We start from the raw sequence: 21,037 nt of genomic DNA, 5'->3' as shown, positions 1-21,037 counted from the left end.
CCCCGCTCGGGAGGGCCTGCTGAGATCAATGCAATAAGCATCAGAATTCATTGTGGCTAGACCATCGTTGGGAAGCAATCCTGATCCGGAGGCACTTCGCAGGAAGACCGCTCTCGTAAATTCAGGGGAGGAGCATACGAAGAGTTTGAAGAAGGCGACTTCTTATCGGAATTTTCATCGGTACGCCTAACAATATTCTCCGAAATAGGACACGAGGAACAATTCCCCGTTACACGCGATGTTCCTGGTTTACGTGTGGGCTTCGGAATGCCACGACTACTACGAGACATACGTACTCCAGAAAAGCATGGTAAGAGAGTCAGGTCTTTTCGCTGCCTCGGAGTGGAGCTCAGTGCGAGTTCCCTGCTGCCGGCGAATAGCCCGGAGGATCCGCAGAGGGAACTCGCCCTTGAATCAGGGTCACTTGCGTGTGCAATGGGAACGTGGAGAAATGAGCGAGTATCACAAATAACCATGACCATAACACAGACGAGATTAGAGGCTATAACCGGTGAAAATCAAGCTCGAATGAAACGGAAGTATTCCTCCTTCTGGCTTCGTCTCGAAGAATCATTCCTCAGCCAAGGAGAAGGCGCACGCCTCCGAGTTTGAGAGTAGCTGTGATGCGCTGAAACACCTCGCGGACCGAGGAACTCCGCCACCGCTAGCCATCTGATTAGATTCGGGATCCCCGACAGCAGTCATCGAACAAGTGGAGTAATCCCCGCGATCAACTCACTTCTCGAGTCTCGCCGTGAGGTCCGATCGTAACAAAGAGAACGATATCGACTTCCCGGTAAACCCAGAAGCAATCAGAAATTTCGTCTCGAGGCTATGACGCCAGCATTCCGAAGAGAGGACGCGAATCAAGATGAAGTTTGAAGGCTAAACAACTCTTCTCCCAGGAAGAAATCAGTCACGCGACCGTCGCGAGTAGCTGACGACTGGGCTGCCTGAAACACTGTCCATATCAGAACGATTTCAATAGTGGCAGCTCTGAGGATGTTCTCAAAATGGTACGTGATCGGAATTCCTAAATTTCGGGAACTTCATATTTGACTTATCGGGAAACAAAAATGTCCGAGAAGGAACTCTACTCATCATGCAATATGAACACGTTTTTACACTGCTCGTGTATAATGCAGCTCGATGCATCGCAGGCTTTTTCCCCTCTCATGGGCATCTCCTGGCTTGACGGAGAACGTAGACTCGATAAGCATCAACGGTCGTCCCAAGGGTAGTACCTTCCGCTGACGACGAGACCAGAGCGACCGAGGGCCCTAGATGGCCGGCCTTTTGGCTACCTCACCACGCTGCTCTTCCAGCGCTCTGTTGGCGAATCGGAGTATTGTCTTAACCCTCTTCCGTCGGAGCATTAGCTCGATCGAAGCAACAGCAGCCGGGGCTCCGCATAAGGACTTTCTACAAAATGCGAAAGAACTCCTGCGGAAGGCCCTCCTATCCTCCCATGCCACGGGCTCATTCATACGGCCAATCGACGCGTTACTGCGGGAGGTCATTCCAAGGCGTCCCTCGATTCGATTGTCCGAGGGAACTAGCCCGGCTTGTCGGCGTGCGTGCACCGTGAGTGGAAGCAGCGTGTGTACAACAAAAAGTACAACAGAAGTCACTTCGTTGAGCTAATACAATGAGCAGGGCCGGAACCTTTGGTCGTTCCGCTCGACTGTGTCATATCAAGGGACGCGGACTGTGACGGAAGCAGGAGAAATTTGTCGTATCGAATTGCAAGTTCGCGAATTGCTCGTGACCACCACATCTGTCCGGACATGTAGTCCCTGTCTGGTTGCGAATCTGCCCTCATCTATAACTTTTGCTCATTGGAGCATGTTCTCGCGCCCGTTCGCTCAGCCGCTGCTCTGTTTGCCCTTGCGAGAACTCGTCCGAGAGCTGTGAACTATCACATGTTCTCCGCACAAAGAGAGACATAAAAAAAGTCGGCGAGAAACAGATACGGAGTGCTTCATCGATGGTTCTCCGTCAGGGGTCGAATCGGAGATCGATGCGGATTCCGAGTGGTTCTTCCCTGCTGTAGGACGACCGTTCGGCTTAGGTAGCATCAGAGAGTTCATCGGTCGTCGTTTATGAGTTGGATGTATGCGTTTCATTGGATTCCTGGCTCACCTTGCCGGGAGTCGGCACCTCCCAAAAATAGCGATCAGAGACCAGAGGAACCATTTTGTAGCAAGTTGTGGGCGAGTCGAGTCAAAGTAAACGTCAGCCTGCGATTGCGTCACTTCTACGAACAGCCGTTGCGTGGATCGTGTATGAAGACGGTCTTTGTTATTCTGATCGGAATATACTTCTGGTGTTATTTGAAGCGTATATTTTAAACGGTCCGGTCATCGACAATGCTCGGGTTACTTCCATAATCAAGTGGAAGGTACTGCCGCAAACCTGAATCCCCGAATATAAATTTTGACTGTCAGCGAAAAGCTCATATTCCCTCGCAGGTCCGGCAGGTTCCGCCAATATAGGGCCAGGATAGGAAGTTCGGCCTCACAGTGAGCCATTCGATCCTTGCTGCGGCAAAACTCGAGAATGAGGTGAGCTCCCGACAGAGAAATGTGAGATGTATAGCGCGTCAAGATTGGAAGCGCAGAAACTCCCTTCGATCGCACTGCTTCGAACGTTGAGTATCCGTCCATTATTTCTTTGGTAGAGAACAAGCAACGACAGCTATCCTGGTGGCACTATGTATATTGGGGAGCGAAGCCGCTCCCACTTTTCCGCCTAACGGAAAAACACACAGCAATGCACCGCTCGGAATTCTGCGATTACCTCGTAAGACTGCCATTACAAACCTGATCATGAAGGGATGAATAATCTACTCGATGCGGAGTGGGGAAATATCTCCCGCGCGACAATCGAGAACGCTCATCGAACGTATCATCTCTCTCCAATAGAGCATCAGACCGCATGCATCGTCGACGTCATCCAGAACAATACCGATCCTGAAAGCCACATAGTGTCCCGCGACGTTGAAGTGCTGTTGACCAGATGTTTTGCTTTCCCAGTACCACGATGCCGTAAGTGTCATCAGTCCTCAGAAATCTCGGGGAAGGAGCGATTCAAAAGCACCATTCGACAGTTGTTTCCATTCAACATATAAGTACCTAATCGAGTAAGTTTCTAGCTGCGGAGAATCCAAACTGCATGATGCAGGAGAGCGAGAACACACAGGACAGAAGCCCGCTCGAGAGCGTGACCGAGGAGTTCGCCCGCGAAGATCCCGCCTCGGCTTCGAGTACCCAAATGCCTTCTCCGTCGACGTCCTCACCAATGAGTAGTGAGCCGTCTAGCGGAGCTGCGAGAATAGATGCGTCATCGACCGAACAATCATCTCGGGACGACGATTTCGCTTCATCCGGACCAGATGCTCGAGCCGAAACTGTAGGAGCGCCGAAGAAAGACGAATCAACAAGCGAGAAATCAGCCCAGGATGACGGTGCCATGCCATCAACCGAACCACACGAGGGGGCTCTGACTAAAGATGGACCAAGTACTGAGGATTCGGCTCGCGACGACGACGGAAGCGGTAGCACCGAAGACTCCACAGGCATCAATACAACGGAATCGTCCGATGGTGAGACAACTACCGAGGAACTGGGCCGAGGGGAGGATTCGCTCATTGAGAGCAATTCTCAAGCTCGAGCCGATTTAGTGGGGGCGCCCAAGAAAACATCCACGGAGGTTCCTGCCCGCATGGATGATCTTGCTTGGTGATCTAAGCAGAAACACGCACCGATGGAAAACTGATCATTAGTGAAGCTAAAGCTAGATCGTCTCTTCAGCATGATTTAATATTATAATGACACGACCGAGCCTCAAGAAGAATGCGGCGGAGATTCCGATGACTCAATGCAAGAGGGAGAATGCCAGCAACTTTGCGAGACCGTGGTCTTGCAACTGAAATAAAGCGCATGAGAAATTGCCTTCACGTATTCTCGCTCCCATCAACATCTCCATGTATCACATCAATGGCTACCCTCCAATAGCCTCCAACCTCCCATATACAACATCTGTACACACATACACTCATATACATACATTACAAACACCACTGGATGAGAGTATCTCGACGAAGACATCGCCGATCTCCGACGGATTTCGGAGCACCGAAAGCGGCATGCGCTGATTCGATCCACAAAAGTTCGGACTTGATGCTTCCTCCGGGACTGAGAGAACCCCAAATGTTGTAGGACCTATCGGCCAATAGACCTCACGGTCGGAATTCTAGGCTCTTCCTAAGGGCTTCTCCTTACAGGGGTCTATGGGAATCGTGTCCCGAATCACTCGGATCGAACCCCATTAGCGGAGAGCTATTCCTGGGGAGCGATTAGTTGTAGGGTAGCCGAGGATCGAATCCCCCCGCCCATGGCATAGAGAACACTCGAACGTCGCTTCGCACGGCTGTACAGAATCTATTCATAACCGATTACAGAAATGGAAGCGCATATAGGAACTACGTACGCTCACAACCTGGGAGCTGTGTCCACACCTGATGAGTGGAAGCAGGGGCAATCGATCAATTCAAGTCACGATTCTATTTACTAGTTCGTAGAACAATGCCCGGTCACATTGAACAACATTTCCGCTAGGGATCGGCAGGGCTCCCGGGGAATTTCAAAGCCCGCCAGTCGCCATTCGGAGAATTTTATGGGCCGGAAGGCTGCGTGCTGGGATGGGTCGTGGATAAGAGACTGCATAAGATGAACGTCTCCTCTTTGATCAGTCCGGAAGTGGAATAGCCTATAGTGCTCCGTCGCGTCGGCCTTCTAAAGAAACAACACGGATCGAGAGACTGCAGGAGGCGCGTGGAACCTCAAGGGGGAACTCCCAACTTGACGGTCTCGTTCTCAAGGGGTCCCAGGGTTCCATTGATCCCCCAGATTTCCTCCGATCACCGCAGGCCGCGTTGGGTGCCAGCAGCTGTCGCTTAGGAGTCTGCTTAGAATGCTCATAGAATGCTGTAAAGACATCATTCTCATTCAGTCTTTCATAATCGCCTTTTATCAGCCTGAAAGGGAGGGGAAAGAAATTTACGCATGCGAGGGCGCGTTCCAGAGCCGGCAGGGAACCCTCCAGGCGAAAATATTATGAGTAAATGCTTTGCGACAGGCGGAAGTACCACTCGCGAAGGAGTCTCGGAATCCTTCGGAGAATTATGCGCTTCGGCCAGACAGCATGACCGTTCGTTAGCACCGACCTATCGGGTTCATGAGTATTCTCGAGGGAACTTTTTCGGTCTCTGTTGATTCTTTCTGAAGGGGCTACACCCGAGCGGGGGTGTTACGAGTCTTGTGCGCATGACCTGGAGTCACTTCGTCTTTAAGAAGACTGTTTAAGGAGGAGCACTCCTTGGAATGAACACATCTTTCCGGGCTTCGTTCTGAGTGGGTACATCCGCCAAGTCATTCGAAATACCCTGCTCTGAGAGAACGACTTAAGCACTCTCTATTCTGAAGTACCTACTCTGACCAAGCACTCCGCTCGATGAGAGTAAAGTCCCTGTTGATTTCATTTCACCGGCCTCGCATCGAGACGATAGTCTCTCGGGGAATTGCTGACCCTCCTCTCACTCATGAGTAGACTTCATGAACTGAAGAGAACGGTATTATGCAGGCGAAAATACCAGCTGAAATATGCAGCGAAAAGAGCGAAACTTGCACTGGAAATCAGCGTAAAAGCGCGAACCTCGACGGCATCAAGACGTCGACCAACCTCTGTTCGTTTACGTGCACTGTCGCGATTCTGGATCATCATTCAACTAAGTACACCCTCGGCTTATGGGTTGCAGTCATACGCATTTTCAGATTCTCGAACGTGAGACTTTGAAATCGATCGCTCAATATGTGCTCCAGATCAGTGGTGCTTGCTTCTATCTACGTCCACGGACTTTTGTTATAGGCGCATACTTGAAGCAGGCCATCTTGTACATTGGATCTCTGAACCCTCCAGTAGCTGCAAGCATTTTGGGTGTCTGTGGCGGTCGGCAGCAAATCGCTTCGATACACTAACTCAGATTGAGGAAGTTGAAGGGCTCATTGCTTCAATACAGAAAGTTCGAAAAGCACAGCGTTATTTATTCCGATGTCACAGATCGTCTGCGCGTGTCCCTAAAGGATAATCGCGAGCCTGTGAGAGCGGGAGGTTCCCATGCAGATGAGGATGCGTCGGAGGAAACCGCGAAAGAGAACTTTCGCTCTGAAAAAGATCACGGTCCAGGAAGAAGTTTCGAATGAGAACCTTGAGCTTCGACGTCTGATTCGACTCACGCATTCCGATCTCTATTGGGTCTTTCAGAGCTATCAGGGGTCTCCTCAACCGTTAGAGAAATGCCTTACCGATTCCGATAATGGTTGGAGCTGACTTATGCTCGGGGATGGCCGGTGGCGATGGTCGGAGCCGCATCAGACCCTGAGAGGACGCACGTACATATGCTGAACGACCGCGGAAGAGAGGGTGAATCAAAATTCCTAACTCGGAAAGGACTTACATCGATGTGCCCTTGCGGCTCAGGACCTAGAGGTCTGCTGGGAGTTCCACTTGGTTGCGTCAAGATATTCGATTCCTCAGGACCACCTGGAAGAGAAGGGAATCCCGGAACCGAGCTTCCTATTATTTAATTAGAGACTCCGAGGATACAGCACAGTTCGGAAGGCAGTTAGTGAAAGGCATGCTCTGATTGAATGGCACCTTCTACGGGCATTGAAAAATTGAGGAGCTCCATGCTCCAATCTAGAGGCATCCCACGATCTAGATGAAAGATCGCGTATGGCGGATATATGTACGTATTCCGTGAGAGACATACATCACTAGATACATAGTGATCGATTCAGTATCTATCCACTCGTGATCATGCTTCGTTGCGCACCAACCGATGACGCCAGTCTTCTTCGCGATATTGCTCGACTGAGCTCGGGAGGAGACTGGTCTTTCCAATCTGATTGCATAATTCAAAAAGCACGCTGTCATTAGGGAGCATCCCACGCGAAGGCCGAAAAATGTGGCGCATGTCCCTCAATTATAGGAAACACGGAATTCCAGAGAGGAAAGCATTCATTCCAATAGTCGGGATTGACGGGAGAATATTCAGCGCTCCACTCTAGAGCTATAAGCGTAAATCACCGTGCGATTCCGTCGTCTGTGGAGAGCGAACTCACGATTTCGATCTGCCGGTAGAGGATTGATTATCTCTGGAGGAGACACAAGATTCTGCGGGAACGCGTCTAGAGATTTCCGATCCTCAGAAGATTCCGCGGGGCTTTCGGTGTGCTGCCGTGAGAGAATATGTGATTTAGTTCGAGAATCGATTCCGATTATCCAGATTTTCGTGACATATGAGACCAGAGGACTGGATCCGTAATTGTGAACGGAGGCAGAAGACTTTTACGGTTGTTCTGAGTCGACGGACTGGGATCGAATCTCGAAAAATTGAACTGATGAGTGGCGTGACCCTCCGATCGCCGAAAAGTCGAACCGGAGGAGGCGGAGATTCCCGTCCCGGATTGACCTCTGATTTGACACGAAAGACCGGCCCGATCATCTGCGGTCTCAGAACAGGAGAAAATAAGGGAGTATTCGCAGAGCACCGGGACTGAATTCCGCCGGAGGGATTAGCTCTTTGATTACCCTTCTTTTCACTCACCTCTCCTCCGAGGCCTTTGGCTTGATTCGGGTCTCCGTCTAGACAACAAACCTGGATAGGATCCTCATCACACAAGCCAACCGGACTCCCCCCTGTAGACGTACACTCCCAGAATGATGAGCAAACGCAGCTCTCCCCTGCAAGTTCAAGGTGAGGTCGAAATCCGAGCTTCTTCTCCGGCTTCCCGGCGACTAGAGCGCCAGAGGAAGGGGGAAGATTGGGGCCATCTCATACCCTCCCGCGACCAGCCAATACCTACGGAGGGAGTCCGGTATTCACTGAGCGTTTCATTTTCGAAGCATTTCCCGATACCGCGGAGAGTCCTGCATCCACCTCTGGCTCCCGAAAAGAACTGGATTGAACCCGATCCGAGTTCCTCTTCGCACTCCCTCATTTCAATTACACGCGTTTGGTTGGGCACAGGGACGGTCCGTCTAGTCGTCACCGTCGCGAGGAACCTGGACGCCTCGGAGCGGCGCAAAGTTCGTGTGTCTCGGCTAGCCCGGAATGTTTCGCTCGCGAGAATTTAGTGGAGCGAGATCTAGTATTTGAAGCCGACTGCGGGACTTGCTCCTTTGTAACCTGGCGAATCCTCCAGGAAGATGCGACGACAGAATTGAGATAGCGGCTGCTGATGTTCGAAGGTGCGTTACTAGCGAAGGGAGAAGAAGTCGAACCTTTCCGCTCTCAGAAGCCGAATCGAGCATTGTGAAAGTTTCCTACCGCGCGAAACGAGACGAGATACACCGCACTCATGATAACCCCTTGTCGAAACCATTCGTGAATGCTCCAGGGCCGAGGCTTCGAAACACTAACCTCTAGCCATTCCTGCAAGCAGCGCAGCGATGATCATCAGGAGCGAAGATGTTTTCATTTTGTTGAGCCCAGGCCGAAAGACGTCTAGCAAGAATTCCATCGATACTCAAGGCATGAGAAGCGATAATCTCGGCAAGAACAATTCAATCAGTACGATTTTCGTAGAATGATCCCGATCTTCTCCGCTTCCGTTACGCATCTAGCCGCAGATAGAGGCTGTCGAATCCGTCTGAGAACGCGCAGTGAGCTTCCTTCTCTCTCTGAGTCGCCGGTCGGTCACCGTCATTGGGCGAGGGGACACGCAAAATGACTCCTTCTTCCAACTTCCATATATTTCACAGTCCATTCATGTAAGATTTTGGAAGCAGAACGAATCACTAAACTTCTGGGACTGACTGAAGACACTTCTTGGAATCCCGACGCGACCAGAGCGAGTGGGGCGCCGCGACGCGGGCGGATCTCGATTTCTGGAGCGGGAACGGCGCGGTGCTGGCGCTGCCTTCGTCTAGATTCTAGATTGACGTCCAGAAAAAGTATCATCAAAGCTGCGCTACGCGGACGAGTGTCAGGCGGCGAGAGTAGAGGTTTGGGGAGTATATCGGGGCAGGCTTCCATCTCTTTCTTCAGGAAATTCCCACTCTCTAAAACGAGCGAGAGATATTCATCCCCATTCAGGAAGCGGATCCATTGACCACATCGTTCTTGTGAGCATTCCCGCTCTTCAAACGAGCTGAGGTGAGTTCCCCGATGTATGACAAGCCTGTAGGGCTCATTCCCCCAATTCAGTGCTGTCTTCATCAGCACGTCGGAGCATTAGCGTACCGAGGTCAACGCGGAGGGGGCGCAAGGAATGTCTCTATGCTACGATCTGTTGCGGGAAGGCCCGTTATCATATTCAGCTGCTAAGATCCTCGAAACACAAATTCTCCCACCGCCTGGCCACAAAGGAGAAAGTCGAGTACGCCAAAACACGTATCTCGCCGCGGGCAAGCGGAGAACTGACGTCCTATCATTGGCAACGTTTCTCAGACCACCACAAGCATCCCATCAATAGATATAGATGAAAATCGATGCGTCATATGGAGGCCATCAAGGCACGGCGTTCTATTTGAGACCCACAACATCGCAGATTCGCGCTCTGATGCTCAGCCATCCGCTCAACGACTCGTTAGTAACGATTCTCCTCGTCGTTGTCAGCAAGCATGAGGACTCGTGGAGTTCGAGCATTCTTGCTACTGTTTATTGTCAGTTTTTTTTATTCGGTACCGAACGCCATTGGATTTTCTGAAAACATGCAAGGAGGTAATAAACGGTCCGATGAACGGAAAAGCGAGCTATTCATCTCTCACGGTGACTACTACTGTAGAATATTCCTCAATGGGCAAACAATCTGGTGAATGGCAATCTCTCAGTGGGCTGGAGCCAATTATCTGGCGAGTAGACACTCTCGTGCATGTCGATCACGTGGAATGTATACGCAGGTCGAGGATAGGATGACAAATTCCGCTCGCTCTTATGCACAACCTTCCCATGGATCAAGACGAGTCCACCGGCTTCCACCGGCACAGGGACGAATTCCTCGGCGGCGAATTCACGTTGGTCTCCTATGAACTCCAATCTGTTTGAGTCATCACCGCGTCTTACCATCCTCCGGGTGACTGTCTCACTTTTATGGGAGCCCGGTATATAAGATAGACAACCATTCTCCAGCGTCACATTCTCTACAGCGAACCATAAACCCACCAGTTTGCATGGCTCATTGTGAAGGAATGTGCAATCGGTATGTGCTGTGACTTCTGCTCCAACTCTTGGGTGTTTGAAAATGTACATGGATTGGATGATGGCTGGCTCGACAAAATTGAGGGATTTCACGACGCTCTTGACTTCGTCTTTAAAAGAGATTTTTTTAAATACCTCCGAGTCCCAGTGGAGAGCGTGACCCATCTTATTCAGAGACAGGTCTCTGGGAACCGTCAGATTGCCTTCGTGGTCGATAGCGTCCGCTTCGAAGAAATAACTAATCCGATCAGCTGAGTCGAGGAAGTATTTGTCGTGCCAGTCAACTTGATCGTCGGTTGTCTTGAAAGCGGTCTTCTTGTGGGACACGTCCAGTGCAGAGACGATCCGGTCGACTTCATCCTTAATTGATTGGAGTTCCGCTCTGCTCAGGAAGTTAGGAATTACGACGCATCCCTCTTTATCAAACTGCTCTAGATAGCTCTGCATAATCGAGCGGAGCACAGCGTCGTCGACTTCTCGTCAGCGCACCCGGGAAAGACACGGTCATTCACACGACGCCTGAAATTGACTGTCTCCTGCTTGGCAAAAGGCGAATGCGCCTCGGTCGCGAGAGGAGGCCTCTCCCTCACTCAACGCAGGATGATACGGTTCCGATTGACTCGAGGAATCGTATACTCTTTCCCAGTCGCCGTCACTATCTGATTAATATTTCTTCTCAAGTGTTTCGTTGACCGCGGCTACTAATCGTAAGAGCCTCTGGTCTCTGCCCCATACCAGAGGCTGAGAACACCGCATCCCTCAGAGAAGTTATGATATCAGGGCTTGGTTCCCTTCACAACACTCTAGGACAGCGGTCAATGGTCGAACATGACAGTCTGAGGTGTTCTGCCCCTAGCCAACGCCGAGTCCAGAGCCTACGATGAAATACTCCGAGCTCGAATTTCAGAGCTTTCAGAAACGGGGGATTCTGAAGCTCAGATCTTTCACCGTCGGGCTATCCTGCTGTTAAACCGCTATCAGTCCGCGCTCAAAGGGAAACGTAATCTGCTCCTATATTCCACCGGTCTCCATGGTGACTGCTTGGACTGTGGAAAGCTCAAGCTCCAGAGGCGGTACTCTCTCCGGTACTCTTAGAGACCGCGGCCGAAAATATGGAGCTTCTCAGTCGAACGACGCGAAGACTCTGATTATTATTCAAGGACTGATTGATCGTGCTTGATTGAAGCGTTCCAGTGACTCCTCGACATGCCCCCGGAATGCATTATTACATGCAGAGGAATCTCTGAGGGATCTCCACCAAGGGGACTATCGCCACGCTGTTGAGGTTATCACGTAGGACAGTTCTTCCGAGTTCGGTCATCATTGCTTGGGCGCGGAAGGGTGAAATATCGGGTTTCTGAACGATTGATGGAGCTTCGAGGGAAATTCCATCCAGTTATTCCCAGACACGCTCAATGAAAATGATTGCTCGACACTTCTTGGATCGCATTAAAGTCTAGGGGAGTAATGGTAGTTATATAAGATAGAGAGGCTGCGGGGATAAATATCTAGAGAAAACATTGGGTACCTACACTGTCTAACACCTCATGATCTTTACGAGAAGCTTGCTCGACTCTTGGTTGAAGCGTATTTGCTCGGAAGCTGTGCGCTAACTGCTACCTACCTCCCGATCATGCCGAAGCGGAACAGCTTTCTCAGCGATGATCGGTATTAAAAAAAACTTTGAAATCGCTTGCTCTCCTCTCATCGTGCTCGTTGTGGCTGGAAATCACCAAGGTTGAACTGGAGTTCGAAAGCATCGTGACTTCTAAGGCGGAGTAGCATCACCCTTCTCACGTTCGGGACTCACTTCAATAGATTCAGACTCCTCGTCGAAGTCGTAGGTAGATTTGTAGCAGGCTGGGTCTCAAGGGTTGGGGATGAGACTGCCGTCTTCCTGCATAATAATATTGTGATACACTTGATCTCGTGTTCAATTTCTCGAACTGATGTGGCCGCATAGGTCTGCGTTGACGCACGGTCTCCCTACCATGTTGAAGTTTTGGTACCTTGTGTATCCCGCGGGAGGATATCGGTGGGGCGCGACCACCCGGTGCCATAGATAAATAGGGCCTAGGGCTCGTAGTTTGAGGGACCCTGGAGTACGATATCCGAAGTTTCCGACGAAAGTCTGCAAGGCGCAGGCGTCTTACCCCTTCAGGAAAAGGCTTCATGCCGATTCATTTATAGAGGGATTTCTGAGATGAACACACTTCAGAAAGCCATTTCTCTGTGAAATAGTGGTCCAGAATCCATGAATCGCTGGTCATCGGATCAACGAAGGATAGACTCATGACAGCTGTATCTGATGATAGCAATGCTCTTCAATGTTTCAGAGTCGGCCAGATTCCTGTATCCTCAGTCGTATCACCTGTCGAACTTTATTCTCTGTCAACGCGTGCGATATTCTTTAGCCTCATCATTGGCAGCTCTGCCGAGGTGACCCTTACCAGGCCCTCAAAGATTGCCTTCTCTGGAGCCATTCGGGAGCTATCGGTCTTCATATTCTCAGCAGACTTCCCGGCGACAATTTTTCAAATGGTGGAGAAATTATTTTCAAACAGACTTTCAATTTTTCTCCCAAGATCCGGCAGTCAAATTATGGAATGTGATTTGCTCACTCTGCCTCACCCCTCACTAGCGGCCTATTGGGAATCGTACTATCACAAGAAGACAGTCTTACGAACCTGACCCTGCTCCCTCTGGAGGTAGGGGTAACGCGTCCACGTGAAAGTCCGCAGAGCTCTGCGCACGGTTACAGTGCTTGAGCTTCGTGTCATGGTGTGCGGTGACTCTCGCCGAAGCAGCAGTGATTCCGGATCACGAGGACCACATGACGTGACTGAATCGGAACAGATTCCGAGCCTTCCGAAAATGGGATATGAGGCTCTTGGAGGGTCTTGAAGGGTGAGGACCCCTATACCGTTTATTGCACAACGTCATGGACATGAGAAGCTCTCCACGAAGAACACCATCGAATATGTCGTCAAGACGCGCCAGAGGTGAGCGGAGCCGGCTCACGGTCGTTCTCCGCGTTTTTCTCCCCGACGACTCAGCGTCGCTGCCGGCGACGATGTCTGCGGCACTCCGGATTTCCAATCTCGAGCAGCCCGAGACAGTCTCCATCTCCCGGCGCGCCATCTCATTCGGAATATGCTCCGCTCCAACGAATTCCGTCCCCACGGGCTCTGGTGGAGCGTTCCATCTTTGGTAAAATCCTCCGAGGAAACGATGCGTGAAAGATGAAGATCATCATCTGAGCGGCGAGGCGAGGGAGTTAGAACTCCGTAATAGCGAACCTCCGAAGCCAAGAAAGGCAGAAGATAATTAGACGGACGCGGAAGCCCGGAGCAAATCACGATCGGGGAATGGAGCTCATTAGAAGCCTCGAGGACGACTGAGGAGAACTTGCGGAGCTCGTTGAGCAAATCAGTTGCACGTCTCCATTCTCGACGGCGTCCCTGAGGTTTGTGTTTCGGAACAATGTCCCCCTACATCAAATCGTAGCATTCGTGTAGATTTTTGCATTAAGGCGAAATAATACATGAGAAGCTCAGCACTCGCGAATAAAAAAGCTCATTCGCGTATGCTGGTCGCCGACCGCGGGGGCTCCTCAAGTCCTCCTGGAGATTCAGTGACTGCGGGCATAAGCTCTAAACTTGAACTCAAACCCGCAATCACTGAATCACTCCAAAGTTGCGCTCCATGACCATGACTCGCGAAGTTGAACTCCATGACCATGACTCGCAAAGTTGAACTCCATGACCGTGACTCCATCGCCGATTACTCCTGAGACTGCCTCCAGATAGATGGCCAATGATCAGATCAAATCTTTACCACCCGTGTCAACCGAAAAAAACTCCTGGGACCAGCACTCTTAGCGTAGAACTGCGCTATAGCCCCCGGAAGTAAGGGGGGGGGGGTTGAAGATCGCGAAAAATGGTCACAATCCTAATCGTCAATATCCGAAAGCACAAAGCACCTCTCGAAGAAAATTGCCATGGTCGGATATGCGTGACTCCTCCTGAGGCATCGTCAGAAGGACATCCCGACCTTAAAAATCCCCCCGCTGGGGGTCATAATACCCGAGAACTTCGCATCCTAACGCAAAAATCATGATGGCAACAAATGTCTAGCCCCGGCGATTTGACAGGCACGATGATCGATCCCGTCAACTAGGCACGAGGAGAAGGCGGTCTCACGTCTCAGTCTCTGTAATTTAGGCAATCGATTTGCGCGCCATTCTGTGGATTCTGCGGCTGTCGGATACCTGTCATGGACCATCACACACTGGTCAATTCAGTCAGTCCATTCAATCATAGGGATGACCTTCTAGAATCGGGGTTTCGATCCTTTTGCTATCATTCCTCAATTTAGGTAGGGGGATTTGAAAGGAATCCCGAACAAGGAAACCAGCACTCGAGGGTGGAGAGTTTCAGAGATCTATCTGGCTAAAAACTGCGGGATTCGGTCAGCCGATCGTTGAGGACAAGACGAGAGTATGGAGGAAAATCAGAAGTATGAGTACCGGATATTTTCATATATTATCTTTGAAGAAGTAGGAGAGGGAGAATATAATGAGCTCAGTTATACGCCGAATACCCGACTGACAACCAGAAGTGGTACGCGCCGATCCCAACCTTGCAGGGTGACCCTCGACTTGCTGAAGATGCCTGGCTCGGTGTACGACTCCCGACTCCGGTCGCGACCTCTCTGGACTTCCCTGAGCGCATCAATGAATTTTCAGATGGTCGGATGCTGGATCCCGAATTCAACTTGGAGTCGGCGGTGGGCGGCCTCGGCGTAATTATTGGTACGCGCTTCGCCATCTAGCGTCCTCTGATAAAGCGACCACATGTCGACGGGGAACCGTGGTGTCCTCCGGTCCGCAGTACCGTCTTGGCGGATTCGATTCAACCGTCCGATGTAGATGTCCTCGAAATAATTGAGGACCGGGACTAACTCGACGGGCAAGCAGGGCGAAAGCTCGGGGACAGCGTCATCCTATTCAGCTGGCGGAACAAAAGCCAAGGCCGCTATCATCCGAGTCTTCAGCGCAAAGTCGTCGTCCGTCTTGTAGCGACTCCACAGACCCTCATGCGGAGCTTGATGTTTTCCACTAAATGGAAAAAGCATCCGTGAATGCTTGTTTCCGGCGGGAAACATTCCCGTACTGCCTTCGTCATTGCTCGTTCGTAGTCCATCACAACGCTTGCGGGAGTGAGGGCTGGCCCTGCCAGCTTCGAAAGATTCAGCATCTGGATATACGAGTCGGCTGCTTTATCCAGAAGCAAAGCGTATGTGACAGGACCAACGCACTCCACCCGCTCAGCGAGTACCGCGAAAACCTGAATGATTGAAGCTTGCATCACTATCCGCTCAAGGAACGAGTTTTGTCTGAGAAGGTATCCTGATGATTTGGAATCGATAAAAACCTGCGAGAATTGCGGTGGAGTGAGACTGAAGGTGCCGTCGACGTACAATTTGTCGACGAAACCGATCCAGGAGCTCACGGACTCTCTGCCAAATATGAGGATCCGATTCGGATCTCCGACGCCGCTGTCCGCCACTAGAAAGTTCTCGAACACGCCCGGCTCGCTCTCATAGGTGCGGTACTGCTCGGGTATGTTGATGGAGCCGCGGGAGTCCGGATTCGCTGGCGCCGCTGATCGGGAATTACGGTGCCGGTTGATCATCCTAGTGTTTGTGCGGGGCTGGGTCATCTGTCCGAGCGTCGCCGTCGTTGCTGACACCAGACTAGAGTTCACCAACGAAGACGGTGTCTCGTTGGTTTCTTCGCGGCGCCGTTTTATGGCAGGGGTAATCCGTGCCACCTCGATGCCCGAGGGATCCGGCGGATCTGAGTGCACGCCAACAAGTCTGACAACTTCCCCCGTACTGATCAGGGTGTAAGCTTTGGCCTTACAGCCAATCGATGAATTTTCATACATACAGCGCCACGACTGTGTGTCGCTCTTCGAAGCGTAGGCTTTGACGTAGAGGTGGCCATCATGTGCCAGTTTACTCTGGCCTCTTTGACTCCTAATTCCGGAAGTCGACGCCATGACTCGTGGAACTAATGATAGGAGTAGGGATGAAAGAGACTATGTCTGAGTTGGGAAAGGACGCGGATTCACTCCTCGAACACACTCGGGGGTTACCACACCCTCTTATGAGCACTTTTATTGTTCGCTTGAATGACGATCTCGAGACCATTACCTCAGCTGGGCACAAACGACTTCGTTCGCCGATCGCAGAGAGTTCGACAGCTCAACAACAAACAGAGAAGAACGTCCCGCGGTTCCCCGTGCAACCATGTCGGGTCGGTGACGTGCTTAAGAAGCAACCCCTCAAGTAAGCCGAGCCTGAGTGGAGTATCGTTGGAGAACAGCGGACACGATATTCTTCCGATCGAGAGCCTAATCTTGCCTCAAAATTCTCCTATTTTACCCATGTTGGGGCATTCGGTAATCATCCCTGGGGAAACCGTTTTTTGGCTCAGTTGGTTCGTTGACCCACTTTGTTTTGGCCCAGCTGGTTTTGGCCCAGTTGTCCTGCACCGGTACGTTCTGTGAGTGATCGTTGGGAACCGGGGGAGGAACTGATAGACCGAAACGACTGTGTCAACCCCCTTCGATTGGTTATGATAAGGAGCTGAAGCGGTAAACCCGTAACCCTAGCGAGCACTCTGAACTCTGATCGAGTAGGTAGGTGGAGAAGTACTTTATCAGAGAGACTCGGGTCGCCCTCGAGGATGCATGAAGCTGATTGACCTACAAGTATTGTCGAGGATTCAGCGCAACGCGGGGCCGCACTAATGACAGAATACCCCGAGGAGGCGAGGAAGAGGTTGAAGAGGCTGCTGCGTGATCGAAGCGTTGAAGGGCGCCGGTATCAATCCGAGAGAGAGGCATCTATCGGAGATTTCCAAACTCAGAGATGGAATATACGCCTCGAAGCTGCGACAGATAGCAATGAGACGAAATGGAGCGAGAAAACCCGGCAGGAAGACTTGCTTCTTTCAGCCGGCAACATTCGAAATCGCGCGCGGGATGGGGCACAACAGAGGCTGCAGCTGGGAGAGACCGCGCGAATCTCGCCGGACAGGTAATACAAGAGATCAGATCGCTGATCTATATTATCTATAGGAGATGGGAGATCGGCTCTCACACTACCGACAACCAAGGGCGACCCCATGAGTGTCTTTGATGGGGACAAATACGTGATTTTGAGGGAGCATCGATCTAAGAAGATCTTGTAAGAGCGGGCAGGGCATGTGGGCGGAGATCGAGAGATGGAAGCATGTGTAGCAGGCCAAGGAAGATCGAACAATGATGGGCGTGCATGATGGAGACACTGTCGGCGATCACGATGATTCAGGACCCGCTATGCGGAATATGCCCAGGCCCTCCCACGGCCCGAAAAGCAAAGGAGTGAAGGAGCTAGAGGTCGTAATGCTCCAGCATCTCCGGGAGGTACCGCTTTTTCCCCCTCAGACATTGGAGAGGAGACGATTCGTCAATCCGACGCTGAATTCCGGTGGTCACGATTATCGCAATCTAACAAATTGCAAACGAAAATGGAAGGAGAGGCGCATCTCTCGACGGAGACAGGACTCCGATATCTCATCAATAGAAATAGGAGGCTGAGGCAACGAAAAAAGTACAAACCTCAGGCAACAAAGGCGTCGGAAGATAGCGAAGAAGCCGCCGCGTCGGAGATCATCGCTCAATAACTTCCCCCACCCGTATCACCGAGAGTTTTCGATCGTACACCAGTTTTTCCCTGGCAATCCACGGACTCCGACGGCCCAAATGTCACTGTAGGCTATTCAGGCACCGAAACACCCTTTCGGACAAATATCCTCGGAAGCAGCCGAAAAAGGCAGGTCGAGGGTCGAGACATATAGGGCATGGTGTCCTATATCCCAAACTCCATGACTTTGCTGTGACTGTCGAACTCGGTGAAACCGGTGGAAGGAAGAATTCTGAGCGGCATCTGTGATGCCCTCTGGCGGAGCCCATCGTAACGATGGACCTCGCTCTATTCCTGTTTACCAGCTGATCGAGTTTTCGGGTGTACGACCTTCAGTTTCTCCGCGCTGCCTGACCCCTGGAGAAATTGAGCGGCGTTCTTGGTCGACTCTAGATGAGGGCATGTATGTCTATTCGACGTCTCTCAAAACATGGCTATGATCCCTCGACCCGACGATTGAGAGGCGTATCGATGGATTAGTCGGTCTCCGGCGATCAAGGAACCCTCGATGCGACGCGGGTAGTGCTGTATGACCCCGCTCTCTCGTTGGCGTCGTTCAGCGATGATTCTACGCCCGGAAATAATTTGAGCTTGCTGCCTGGCGGGCTGACTGTCTACCTATCCGCTCGCCCTAGCCGACAGCGGCTCTCTGCCAGGCAAGGGAGACTAACAGCTCGCTCGCGTTCAGTGACAAAACTCTTTCCGGATTCGAAGTCTTCAAACGAAGTCAAGTTTTCCCCAGAACAAGTGACTTTAATATGGACCAGAACATCGGCCATAAAGATCAGTCGAGTGCGCGTTGGAACCAATGACTTCGACTCCGGTCGAGCTCGGGCAGTGATTTCGTGCTAGCCTATGCGCTGCGGCTCTGCGATTTGCCGTGTTTTGCTCTCTCAACGCCATGGGGGAGAGCCAGAAGCAGAATCAGGCTAAAGAGTTCAGCTTAGAAGAACGTTTTCAGTGGAGCTCGGACGAGGAGTTCGGCCATATCAAGGATGCCTTGGATGAAATGGCGGAGAAAGATATGGTGCTCTTAGCGGCCAATGGGAGACCGTTCCCCTGTCATCGGTGCGTGTTGTCCGCAGCGTGCCCGTTCTTCGAGGCAATGTTCAAATCGGGAATGAGAGAATGTCGTGGCGAGGTGAAGCTGCAATTCCCCGGCGACATCTTGGAGCTTTTCCTTCTCTACCTTTACGAAGGTCAGCTGAAAGTGACAGAATCTACATTCGAGAATTTGTTCTTCATGGCTCATCTCTTCCAGCTCCGCGGCGCACTAACTTTCATGACAGATCTACTATCGAAGAGCATCGAACGAGACAATGTATTGGAGCTTTTCGACATGGCAATAAGTTTCGACATTCCAAAACTCCGTTTCTCGGTCATCGACTATCTGCTTAGCGAATCCATAATGAACATGCGATTCGAGGAGTTTCCCTTTGCGCTGCTATCAGCCCTCCTGAAAATGGACGGTCTTCGGGTTGAACGCGAAGGACAGGTAGTAGAGATAATCATGACGTGGATACGTCATGAGCCCGATGAGCGGGAACGCTGCAAAGGAGAGTTATTACGACGAGTACGCCTTCCGCATCTGGAGGTTTCGGAGCTAGAATCTTGGCAGAACGACGGGCTCGGCTCGCTCGAGCTCTTGAAGACTCTCTCCGATAGCAACGACTGGTTGCGGGACATTAGCGCCGAAATGCTCACAAAGCGAACTCACACCGGCATTCATCTACACGGCTTCTGGGCTGAGGACAGCCTCTGCGAATACAGTTTCGAGAGAATGCGTCAGAGGAATGTGGATCAACCCCTCTGGATGTTTGACACCTCGCAATATTCCATAATTTGCTCGGCTTTGGGCTCGAACACCCATACGAAGCAGGAACTCTCCACTTGCAATCAAGACTACTTGAGCTGCGCATCTTTGGATGGTCTGTTAATTCGCGAAGATTGGACCAAACGACCGTGTTTTCCGGTTGGACCCGATTTGCACATCAGCTATCACGACTCATTGCGAAGAGCAGCCGATTTCAAAGGAGGATGGGGCAGTCCAGACTATGATTTAGCTTTTTTGAAAATGCCTCTCGCGCTCAACGGACTGCAGAGTCGTCGTGGGCAATGCACAAGAAGGAGTTTTATCTTCGAATATCTAAGATCACGCATTTGCTGCGCAACCGAGTACAAAAATGAGATCATATTCGTCGTCGGAGCCTTCTCGGAGGCCGAAGAGAATACAGAATTGTTCTTCATGAGAGTTTGCCGCTTCGATCCTCGATCTGACGCTCATCACGACGACGATGTAGAATGCTTGACCGATGAGATGGAACTGTTTGAAGAATACACGCCAATCTGTTGCGTTGTGACGCAAAACGACAAGTTGGCCATCTTGTCGGCCCATGACATCAAAATATTCGACCTATCTGACACGTCTCAGACTATCAGCCTCGAATACTCGATCTCTCTCGAGTTCGAGATCGGTATTTCAGCGTGGGTAAAAGATAACATCATTTATGTTTATCTCGTTGATCGATTGAAGAACGTGTTCGATAGAGGCCAAGGAGAAGAGCCGCCAAAAATGCATTACATCTCTGCTTTCAGTTCCGCCGACGGCTTCGATAAAGTTTTCCAACACGAGCTAGATTTCGAGGAGAAGAATATAGGCTATCCTAAGGACGTGCGATCCTTCATAGTACGTGACACGATTTACATCATTTACAAAGCTATCCCTCGCTATAAAGTGCCTGCGGAGGAAGGCCTGTACATTTATCGATACGATGCCGATCTGCAGACGCTTGTGAAACTGGACCGATTTGAGGTCATACGTTTAGCCAAGAACGATCGTTTCCCTACGAGCTGCGTCGTTTACGAGAGAGACCTTGTTGCCTTAGTGCCCACGGACATGCTTCCTTGTCAACACAGCACCCTTTTAGAGGAGTTCTGCCACAGATATTCTCTAGAGGCGTCATGTGACTTCTCGAAACTAGCTGCTCTTAGACAATATCAGCTGTGATTCACAGAGAG

At 51.1% G+C, this 21,037-nt stretch overlaps 5 protein-coding genes across 5 annotated transcripts; 2 read left to right on the top strand and 3 right to left on the bottom strand.

Annotated features, from left to right (window-relative positions):
* The first annotated feature begins 2,457 nt into the window (after window positions 1–2,457).
* On the top strand, window positions 2,458–3,952 carry LOC100902570 (uncharacterized). The gene is made up of 4 exons (XM_003737114.2): window positions 2,458–2,564; window positions 2,681–2,802; window positions 2,925–3,047; window positions 3,155–3,952. The coding sequence occupies exons 1-4, from the start codon at window positions 2,560–2,562 to the stop codon at window positions 3,742–3,744; spliced, it is 840 nt and encodes a 279-aa protein (XP_003737162.1). The 5' UTR covers window positions 2,458–2,559; the 3' UTR covers window positions 3,745–3,952.
* Window positions 3,953–7,113: 3,161 nt separating this feature from the next.
* LOC100906183 (uncharacterized) lies at window positions 7,114–8,934 on the bottom strand. Its single transcript, XM_018641746.1, has 4 exons — window positions 8,486–8,934; window positions 7,670–7,806; window positions 7,415–7,567; window positions 7,114–7,296 (listed from the first exon to the last, which is right to left on the bottom strand). The coding sequence occupies exons 1-4, from the start codon at window positions 8,583–8,585 to the stop codon at window positions 7,114–7,116; spliced, it is 573 nt and encodes a 190-aa protein (XP_018497262.1). The 5' UTR covers window positions 8,586–8,934.
* An 856-nt stretch (window positions 8,935–9,790) lies between these two features.
* Window positions 9,791–10,789, bottom strand: LOC100902431 (Phytanoyl-CoA dioxygenase domain containing 1). The gene has a single exon (XM_003737113.2). It carries the CDS (start codon window positions 10,709–10,711, stop codon window positions 9,860–9,862), a length of 852 nt encoding a protein of 283 aa, XP_003737161.1. The 5' UTR covers window positions 10,712–10,789; the 3' UTR covers window positions 9,791–9,859.
* Window positions 10,790–15,315: 4,526 nt separating this feature from the next.
* Window positions 15,316–16,329, bottom strand: LOC108865076 (uncharacterized). Its single transcript, XM_018641741.1, has one exon. The coding sequence runs from the start codon at window positions 16,327–16,329 to the stop codon at window positions 15,316–15,318; it is 1,014 nt and encodes a 337-aa protein (XP_018497257.1).
* Window positions 16,330–18,620: 2,291 nt separating this feature from the next.
* Window positions 18,621–21,037, top strand: LOC100906036 (uncharacterized). The gene is made up of 2 exons (XM_029113057.1): window positions 18,621–19,783; window positions 19,886–21,037. Exons 1-2 carry the CDS (start codon window positions 18,921–18,923, stop codon window positions 21,024–21,026), a joined length of 2,004 nt encoding a protein of 667 aa, XP_028968890.1. The 5' UTR covers window positions 18,621–18,920; the 3' UTR covers window positions 21,027–21,037.

This window comes from Galendromus occidentalis, unplaced genomic scaffold, assembly GCF_000255335.2.
Source record: "Galendromus occidentalis unplaced genomic scaffold, Mocc_1.1 scf7180000075391, whole genome shotgun sequence".
Classification (NCBI taxonomy): domain Eukaryota; kingdom Metazoa; phylum Arthropoda; class Arachnida; order Mesostigmata; family Phytoseiidae; genus Galendromus; species Galendromus occidentalis.
Note: the sequence above shows the minus strand (reverse complement) of the source record. Positions and strands in the feature narration are given on the sequence as shown.

Excerpts from the sequence above, each read along its gene's own strand:
- LOC100902570 (XM_003737114.2), top strand. Across the intron at positions 2,803-2,924 it reads CGGAATTCTGCGATTACCTC|AGCATCAGACCGCATGCATC; the intron begins GTAAGACTGCCA and ends TCTCTCCAATAG. Across the intron at positions 3,048-3,154 it reads TTTCCCAGTACCACGATGCC|CTGCGGAGAATCCAAACTGC; the intron begins GTAAGTGTCATC and ends GTAAGTTTCTAG.
- LOC100906183 (XM_018641746.1), bottom strand. The coding sequence starts at position 8,585 with ATGGAATTCTTGCTAGACGTCTTTCGGCCTGGGCTCAACAAAATGAAA. Across the intron at positions 7,568-7,669 it reads CCAAAGGCCTCGGAGGAGAG|ATGATCGGGCCGGTCTTTCG; the intron begins GTGAGTGAAAAG and ends CTGAGACCGCAG. Across the intron at positions 7,297-7,414 it reads TCCGTCGACTCAGAACAACC|CACACCGAAAGCCCCGCGGA; the intron begins GTAAAAGTCTTC and ends CTCTCACGGCAG.
- LOC100902431 (XM_003737113.2), bottom strand. The coding sequence starts at position 10,711 with ATGCAGAGCTATCTAGAGCAGTTTGATAAAGAGGGATGCGTCGTAATT.
- LOC108865076 (XM_018641741.1), bottom strand. The coding sequence starts at position 16,329 with ATGGCGTCGACTTCCGGAATTAGGAGTCAAAGAGGCCAGAGTAAACTG.
- LOC100906036 (XM_029113057.1), top strand. The coding sequence starts at position 18,921 with ATGGGGGAGAGCCAGAAGCAGAATCAGGCTAAAGAGTTCAGCTTAGAA. Across the intron at positions 19,784-19,885 it reads GCTGAGGACAGCCTCTGCGA|CCATACGAAGCAGGAACTCT; the intron begins ATACAGTTTCGA and ends GGGCTCGAACAC.